The 8,682-nt window shown below is 59.8% G+C and overlaps 3 protein-coding genes across 4 annotated transcripts; 2 read left to right on the forward strand and 1 right to left on the reverse strand.

The window, feature by feature from the left end:
• Nucleotides 1–70: 70 nt before the first annotated feature.
• On the forward strand, nt 71–2,696 carry CHLRE_07g333050v5 (uncharacterized protein). Its single transcript, XM_001690549.2, has 7 exons — nt 71–375; nt 494–610; nt 839–917; nt 1,041–1,120; nt 1,329–1,417; nt 1,591–1,698; nt 1,849–2,696. Exons 1-7 carry the CDS (start codon nt 317–319, stop codon nt 2,157–2,159), a joined length of 843 nt encoding a protein of 280 aa, XP_001690601.2. The 5' UTR covers nt 71–316; the 3' UTR covers nt 2,160–2,696.
• Nucleotides 2,697–2,810: 114 nt separating this feature from the next.
• Nucleotides 2,811–6,222, forward strand: CHLRE_07g333100v5 (uncharacterized protein). Of its 2 annotated transcripts, none has more exons than XM_001690548.2 (10): nt 2,811–3,205; nt 3,338–3,373; nt 3,505–3,561; nt 3,996–4,035; nt 4,170–4,251; nt 4,450–4,547; nt 4,750–4,838; nt 5,024–5,076; nt 5,211–5,271; nt 5,550–6,222. In XM_001690548.2, the coding sequence occupies exons 1-10, from the start codon at nt 3,136–3,138 to the stop codon at nt 5,807–5,809; spliced, it is 846 nt and encodes a 281-aa protein (XP_001690600.1). In that variant the 5' UTR covers nt 2,811–3,135; the 3' UTR covers nt 5,810–6,222. The 2 variants fall into 2 exon arrangements, with proteins under 2 accessions (XP_001690600.1, XP_042922789.1); XM_043064221.1 differs by having other exon boundaries at nt 5,550–6,032.
• Nucleotides 6,223–6,246: 24 nt separating this feature from the next.
• On the reverse strand, nt 6,247–8,470 carry CHLRE_07g333150v5 (uncharacterized protein). Its single transcript, XM_043064222.1, has 6 exons — nt 8,348–8,470; nt 8,077–8,146; nt 7,502–7,848; nt 7,278–7,355; nt 6,985–7,062; nt 6,247–6,662 (listed from the first exon to the last, which is right to left on the reverse strand). Exons 1-6 carry the CDS (start codon nt 8,423–8,425, stop codon nt 6,555–6,557), a joined length of 759 nt encoding a protein of 252 aa, XP_042922790.1. The 5' UTR covers nt 8,426–8,470; the 3' UTR covers nt 6,247–6,554.
• Between the last annotated feature and the right edge of the window lie 212 nt (nt 8,471–8,682).

Here is an 8,682-nt window from a genome sequence, read left to right on the forward strand (position 1 = left end):
GGTTAGGCCGACCTGTCTGTCACATGCTGTATTTAGTTACAGACATGTAATGTAATACTACACTTATGATGGACACTGGCCCACCCAGCAAAGCGGCACAAACTGTTTCGTATACATCTCCGGTTTCATCGCTATTATAGATGCGTATTGCGCACGACTACTTGAATTAGGGCATAGCATTGCTTACTGTCTTCACGTGTTTACACGACGCAACTCCTAAACGACTACTGCTGGCCATCAGAGTCGAGTCAGAATTGTCCGCACAATTGCCGAAGCTTCACCCGCGTCACACCAGCACCAGCGCTGTCCAAGAAGAATGCTTCGTGTGACGCTTGCAGCGCTTGTATGCGCGGCGTGCGTCTCCGCTTACCCGCGGTAAGTAAGCACAGTGCGGCGTCCACAGACGTCCACGGCTCCTCGTGGCTTGTGTTCCTCGCTGCTCGATGCCCCCCTCCGCGGTCATCGGCGCAATGCCCTTCCACTCCCACTGCAGTTACCTGCTGCCTGGATCACCCTACATTCCTAACGGTAACGGTGACGGCACATGCACCGGCGTCCACCCCACTGGGCCCATCCTGTATGCGGTGCACAGCACCCCCTATAAGGACACGTGAGTCTATGAGCGACGGCAAAACCACCGCTGCAGCGCATGTGCTTTAGCATTTAGGCCGGTGTTGCTGCCATGCAAGACGCTGCGTGCTATCCGCCGCCTTTGACGCGGGGCAGCGGTAGATGATAGCCATATTCAAGGCTTGACCAGCTTAGGTTATTGGAAACGGCCGGGGCCCTGGTATCGTGTTCCCTCGCCAAACCCCTTGCCTTTCCGCAAACAACGCAGACGCATCTCCTTCGAGGTGTCTACCAGTGCCGGCGCTTTGACAACTGCCGTCTGCCCCGGTGCATCATACACTATCACGGTGAGCTCAGTGGCAAGGCACTCCCGTGCCGGCATGGTGATGTGGCACACTCGGGCCACTTTACAACAGCTGCGGCGTGCTTCTGAGCTTTACGTTGCGCTGCTGTGAACCCCTCTCATGCAGATGAAGTTTCCGGAGCAACGCCTGGCCCTTCTAACTGCCTCCACCGGTGCCTTCACCAGCCCCGATCCCACGACCGGCTGGTGCGTCCTTCTCCGCAACGGCGCCCGGGGGGATGGATACCGGGGCTGCGTCAAGGGGTTCACACAGTTGCACGCACCTGGTTATCGTTCAGCATTGCCACTAGAGTTGCCACGGGTGGTGTCACCTCCTAGCCCCGTGCATTGAGTACGTGCTCAATGCATGCTCTACGCTAACGCATACTGCACGCCCACGCCCACTCGCCCGCAGTCCTAACCGCGTGGACCTGGGCGGCAGCAGCCGCTGGAACGTGGCCAGCTCCTTTGCCACCACCTTTGAGGTGCCCTGCAACGCCGCAGGTAAGGTTGTCCGGCGGGGACATGCGCCCACCTTGTGCCTGCACTGACGTGTGGCCATAAGGTTTGGTTGGTGAAGCCGACAGCAATCCAGCACCGCCAATCCAGCCACACCCTGCTGCGTACACGTTCTCTGCGGTAATGACAGCGGGGCCTTGATGAGTTGCATGTCACAGGCACCATACAGCTCAAGGTGACGTCGGCGGGTCGCGGCGGCTCGCGGCAGTGGGCACAGGCCGACACCACGCTCACCGTCTCATCCGCCTGCGCGGTGGCCAAATGCGGTAAGTGCGCATGTTCGATGTTTCCGCGTAGAGATGGCGGCGGCGGGTGAAAGGGAAGCTATTACCTGCCTGCGTGTCCAACGCCGTGCCACTCTCTTCGCGTTGAAACTGCTAATCCTTTGCCTCTCTGCACGCTGTCTTCGTGCACAGGTGGCGCGACAACGCCCTCCCCTTCTCCTTCCCCCTCTCCTTCGCCTTCGCCGTCCTCCTCTTCTCCATCCCCATCGCCTTCTCCCTCCCCTTCTCCCTCCCCTTCTCCCTCCCCCTCTCCGTCACCATCGCCTTCTCCCTCCCCTTCGTCTTCTCCCTCACCATCCCCTGCGCCTTCGCCCAAGCCTTCGCCCTCCCCTAAGCCCGCACCTTCACCTAAGCCTAAATCTTCGTCGAAGCGGTCCCCCAACGTCCCCCGGCTTCGCAAGAGCCCGGCGCCCAGGAAGTCTCCGAAACCCAAGGGCCAATGAAGCATTGACACACGAGATGTCCATTGATTGATGCCGGTCAACTGGTTGTGGTGGTTCCTTGAGCGGTTCAGCAGACACGTTGGTACGGATCGCATGCATCGTGTACAAGGGCATGAAGGGCAATGGATTGCTGGGTATTTAAAGCCGCTGTGATGCATGAAGCTGCAGTACTGTATGGGGACGTAAGAGGCAGTAGCAGTGGACTTTCGCCTTTCGGGTGCGCATGAAATACGTATAGCGTAGCACGGTCTGGGGACGGATTCATTACTGTTTGGTTAGTTGCCTGCTGTGCTTTTGCTTGGAACTTGTGTGGGGGGGGCATCGTGGCTCGGGTTTTGGTTGGTAGTGGGTGCAGGCACCTGCATTCTGTGCGGGGCGGGTGGTGCCTGCACGAACCGACCCCGGCTATGTCCTGGAGATGAGGTTGTTTCAAAACCTTCGGCCTAAGACAATGCACCAACATGGCGTGGCGGCACAACCCACTTGTCCACTTGAGACGGCCTTTCGTTGGGGGCGCTTGAAATACAAACCTGAATACGGTGACATAATCAACAGGTGGGACGTGATGGTCTTCGTTCGTGCAAGGCGTCGCTGGAAGCAGGTCCGGCGCACATTCGTATCTATATATACCTCTGCTATAGCTAACTTTAAATTCCCCGCGTAGCGCATGCTAGTCGCGAGTTGAAAGTCTGGTTGGCCGTTGACATCTAGTAGGCGCCTGGTCGCCTCAGGAGGCTTGATCGACTGAAGAAACTATCCATGGACCCAATCATCAAGTTGTGTACTATATGGCTACCTCCATAACTGCCGCCAAGGCCTAACGCAGAGCGATGGCTCCCCCAGCACTGCCTCGATCGGCCCTCTAGTTGCACCTCTAGTTGCATCGTATAGAATGTGGATGGACTAGCAGCAGGCTTCACTTTGCGCACGGCCCGCTGCGAGGCGCGTCAAGGAGCATTGCAATTGCCACGCCACGATGGCTGCACGCACGTTTAGCACCGTTGCTGCTTGGTCCGCGCTCCTCCTGATACTGGCAGCAACCTGCGGTGAGCATTGCACAGCTAGATGTTTTGCCATATCGCAAGCCGCGAAGGGGACGTCGTTGCGGCCGCGGGCATCTGCGGTATGGGCAGCTTCTGGGGGCTGACGAGCTTGACGCGTGATTTTGGCGCCCACAGGAGTGCAGGCGCGGCCTCAGTACTGGGCCGATCCTGGTAAGTGCTGGCTCAGCCTCGGCAAGGCTACGAGTAGGCGTGGCAGCATAGAGAGAGGGGCGCGGATGGGGCCGTGTGTTTCCTGACTCGCCGCGGAAACGCTTTTGCCCTGCGACCTGCCGGTAATGCAGTGTGGCGCCTGGTCCCTGAGCTGCCTCCCTGCACCGCACACCCGGAGCGCAACTATGGTACGTTTGTCGCAAGCTGGGCGTTTGCTACTGTCCTGAAACATTGCAGCGGCCACAGCACGCTGCCTCGGGTTCCGCTCGGCTAGCCGGAGTTGGTCGCGTGTTCGGGGGTCGGGTGTTCGGGGGTCGGTGTTCGGGGTTCGGGTGGTTCGGAGGTCGGGTGGTCGGGGTCGGGTAGTCGGGTGGTCGGGGGTCGGGGGTCGGGGGTCGGCTGTCGGGTGGTTGCGGCGGGCATCGGAGGTGGAGCAATGCATCGAACGGAATGAGGGGTATCGCCCTCCGCTCATCCAGCGGCGTATCTATTGGATTCCCCACAATCCACAAGGGATAGCTTACACTGCCTGCGAAATGAGCTCCAGAAGTTCTTGGTTGCTGGCACCACTACTACGTAACGCACATCGGCTTCCGCTTACACCTCGTTATGCTCGCAACAGCCGAGCTATACGCCCCGCACGGCGCCCCCATACCTGACAGGTGCGTCTTCCTGTAAGTGCCTGTTAGTATGCTCGGCGGACTGCATGTATGTTTGGGCCGGCTTCCTTGCCCCTGGCCCCGCTGCATGAAAGTTCCTGGTACATGCCCTGTTCCCTTGAACGCCCCACCCGCAGCACCGTCGTCTTTACCCTGTACGGCACGGACAACACCACTGTCACCAGCGCCGTGTGCCCAGGCGAGACGCACGTGCTCCAGGTGGGCAGATGCTTCTAGTTATACCTGGTGGAGCGGCGAATCGCGGCGCAACTATCAACGGTACTCCTCCGTGCGCACCGGCGACGGCCGCTCTTGTGCCTTGATGCGCACACTTAGGCCTCGCTGCATGCACCGCATGTTTCATACATACGTATCGACTGAAATTAAGTCTGCGGGGCTGTCATGCACCCCGTGCAGGTCAGCTTCCCGCAGCGCCGCCTGGCGCTGCTAACTGCCTCCCGGGGCGCCATCGTGCCCCACGCCGGCTCCATCAGCCGCGTGCTGGACCCCAACTGGTGTGTACGTGTTCGGCTAGGTGGCGGCGTGAACTGATGGACCCATGGTGCACGTGCCCTGCTGCGCGCATGCTGTGGCAAATGGGGGCATCGCACTTGGGCCCCGGGCCCGGGCATGCACAGGGCCCACCGTCTCATAATGCCCCAAGTCGATCTTGTGTACCGTGCACTAACCCAATCCTGCCCCACGATCCCACCCCAGTCCCCAGCGTGTGGACCTTGGTGACTCCTATTATCTAAATAACTCCTTCAAAGTCGACTACACGCTGCCCTGCAACGCCACAGATGCACGTGAGTAAGATGCTACAAGCGATAATGCTGGTGGAGGTTGTAACGGTTGCCATTCAGCCATTCCACAAGTTCACATGCGCGTACGTATGTTATCTTATTGTATGGATATGCTCCTCAACCTGCCTCACTGTCCGGCACCTGCCTGCCATTCCGACTGACAAGCGTCACCGCTCCGCATTGCGTAGAGGCCATCCTGTTCAAGGTGACATCTGCTCCTGGCGCCCAACAGTGGCGGCAGGTGCGTGGCCCGCACCATCTAATGGTAGCTGCGCCTTTGTACACTGTGACTGCACACAGCAGGCATGCTGCCTCAACTGCTCACCGCCTTGAACCCACCCTGTGAGCATCACACTGCATCCAACGCATGCGCAGGGCAATGTGACTATAATCGTGGACCCGGCCTGCGCAGCGGTGGCCTGCGATTTCCGTGGAGGTGAGTGCTCTTGGGGGAGCGATCAGAACACGTAATGGGGGCCATGTTAGAACCACAAGATTGAACTGCCTTACCGTGGCCTCTTCATCTTCTCCTGGTCTTGGGGGTGAACAAGGGTCCTCAGCTCCCCCACCCTTCGTCCAGGCGCCGCGCCCCACCCGCACGGAGTGTCCACCATCCAGTGACGGGACTGCTTTAAATTACGCATGACAACCGCGTCACCGCGTGCAAGGCGCTAATGTTTCAGGCCGGCCCATCTTGCCTGTGTTTGGTTGCAGGCAATGCCAGCCCCAGCCCGCGTCCCCCCACCTCCGTGCCTCGCGGTTCTCCGCCGCCACCCAGCTACGGGTATGGTGGCTACGGCAACTACGGAGGTTACGGCGGCTACGGCGGCTATGGGCACGGTGGTTATGGTGGCTACGGCCACGGTGGATATGGTTATGGTGGATACGGTTATGGTGGCTACGGCCACGGTGGATATGGTTATGGTGGATACGGTTATGGTGGATACGGTTACGGGGGCTATGGATATGTGTGAACTTACGGACCTGCCTGATCATGAGAGCATCCCGTGTATTACTACTGCGTTGTACGGTACATATCACGCGTCCGGGCGTCGTGACCGTTCCTTTGTCACACTGCTGTTGCTAGGTGTTTAAGGATGCCCGATGGAGGTTGCGGTGTGGGTAGAACGAAGTCCCAATAGGACACGTAGAGCACTTCTGAATCAGGAGGCTGCGTGTATACTCGCATTTGCGCTGCTGACTGGTTTCCTCCTGTGCTGCCTGCTCGCTCCGACAGCCTCTTCGCACCATGCGCATTCATATTTTAACGCATCGCCAATGATGCGTACGGGCCTACCTGGTGATAAAGCGCTGTGCGGGCCATTAGCTAGCACGCGGTCTGGCTGGAAGCTGATGCACCTGTGAGGCCATCCAATCTCCAGGAGTCTGGCCATCACACATGGTAATGCAGCAAATGCGGTTATTACAGGTTCCCAGCTCACGTTGTTAGGTAGCAGTTGGTGGCTAGCACTGCTGTCTGGCAGCCGGCATTCAGCAGCCGTTCTGATCGAAGAGTCTCCGGCACACACAAACACTACTTTCACAACAACTCCCATGCGAACGTGCCGGCAGTACCGAACAAATACAATAATTAAAATGCCTCCTGGTACTCTTTCTCCAGCACCACTGGTGACCACGTTCTCAAGTTGCACGTTGTCACCTTCTCTCAGCTCTCAGCTCTCAGCCTGCCATGCAAAGCCTCCTCCAAACCGCTCTTGCTCACAGCAGGCGGCGCTCCAGTTGCTCAAACGCGAACTCCAGCTCCTGCTCCGTCACGTACTCGCCGCGCCGGTAGCGGGCCACAATGCGGCGGCAGTACTCCAGGATCTGGATTTGGTCACGGTTGGGGGAGGAACAAGCAACACAGGCAGGGTAAACAGTCCTTTGGAGGCAGGGTGGGATACGCAGGTCATGAGGCTCGATCGCCCACGCCACACACACGACACCGGCACACCGCAGTGACCGCACCCCACACCGCAGTGACCACAACCCACACAAAATCCCTCCAGTGCACGTGTTCATGCACAATGATAGTCTTGCCCACGTGTGCACGACTACCGTATCCACATGACTCCGTCCCCTTGCTAGCACGCCAGCCTATGTGGCCCATGAGGCCCGCCACCCTGACGGCTTGCTTGCGAGCCCCCACCTGCGCGTCCTGCTCCCGCAGCCGTGCACGCGCCTCCTGGATGGACTCCTCAGCCGTGCGCCGCAGCCGGTCCCGGGCCTAAACGGGGCGCACGCAACAGCCACACCCGTCACGTGGCGTTCTTCCAGGCGATTGTTCCAGGATTCTTTCACCATGGCGCCCAGGGCCGCTGGCGTGCCAGGCGGCCAACGAGGATGCTTACCGCATTCAACTATTATCTAAATGCATTCAGACAGCCTAAAGGCGTTGAGACTTTTGCGGCCAGATCCAGAACCCTACGCCTTCTTCCTCACCTGTAGGATGCTCTCGCCGGAGCTGCCCGCCGCGATTCCCAGCTCCGCCTGCCGCTGCGCCAGTCGGTCGCGCGCCGCCTGGATGATGAGACAACAGCCATGGGAGAACTTCCATTCAAAATGCCTTACCGATATGCGGGAGCATGGCGGGCAGGTTGGTACGTGGTAGGACGGTCTCGTTCCGAGGACCTTGACCTTGCCCCTGCCACCCTGACCCCACACACCTGAATGGAGTCCTCTGCGCTCATAGCGGCAAGCCGCCCCATCTTGCTCGCCTCCGCCTCCGCCTGCCGCACCCGCTGCTGCGCCTCTTGCAGCGACGTCTGCCAGGGCATCTCGTACCCGCGGCCCGCACCCGCACCCGTCCCAGTCGCCCAGCTGCTGGTGCTGGTGCTGCTGGTGCTGCTGGTGCTGGCACTTGCGGGGCGGGGCGCCCGGGACGCCGGCGAGCTGGCGGGCTGCGGCCAACTGCTGCCACCGGCGCCGCTGGCACTGCCTGCGGCGCTGCTGGCTCCGCCCATGAGCTCCAGCAGCTGGTGGTGCTTGTCGCCAATCAGCGTGGCTAGCTTGCCTGCGCGCGGGCGGGGTGGCGAGTAAACGGTGCGGGAGGCCTTTAAGGAATGGGTACCGTATGCTGATGTTCTCGGCGTGCCGTCAGCCAACTATAGGCAAGCAACATAAGTAGGATCGACAGATGCCGTTTGAAGGCTCGCAGGTGTCGGTGGGAGCGCGCAGAGATGCGCATGACTCTGGGGCAAGCGAGGCGTATACTTGAATCACAAAGGCCACAGCCGCTCACCTGCCAAAGCAAAGTTTGCCTGCGCCTTGTTGTTACTGCTATCAATGATCTCCTTTATGGAGTTCTTCTCCTGCATGGCACACGAGCACGAGCAGGCGGAAGCATAGCAAGTTCATTGGCACCATGTGTAATCCACCACCACGTCAAGTGACAACCACGCCCACGCCCACGCGCACGCACACGCGCACGCGCACATCCACACATACGCCCACGAGTCTACTGCCACGGCCACGGCCACGGCCACGGTAACACGCCCTGCTGTTCCACGCACCTGCAGGACCTGCTTGGCGCCGGCATCATCGCCCTGCTTGACCTTCTCCAGCGCCAGGTCCTCCAGCAGCCGGCTCATGTCGCTCAGCCGCACACACGTGCGAGCACACGACTCGGCTGGATGGTGGTGAATGGGGGGGGGGGAGGCGAGCGGGTACATAGGCGGTGTGTGTGTGTGTGTGTGTGTGTCTGTGTCTGTGTCTGTGTCGGTGTCGGTGTCGGTGTCGGTGTGTGCTGTGTGCTGTGTGCTGTGGGGTGTGGGGTGTGTGTGGTGTGTGTGGTGTGTGTGGTGTGTGTGGTGTGTGTGGTGTGTGTGGTGTGTGTGGTGTGTGTGGT

Source organism: Chlamydomonas reinhardtii, chromosome 7, assembly GCF_000002595.2.
Source record: "Chlamydomonas reinhardtii strain CC-503 cw92 mt+ chromosome 7, whole genome shotgun sequence".
NCBI classification, from domain to species: Eukaryota; Viridiplantae; Chlorophyta; class Chlorophyceae; order Chlamydomonadales; family Chlamydomonadaceae; genus Chlamydomonas; species Chlamydomonas reinhardtii.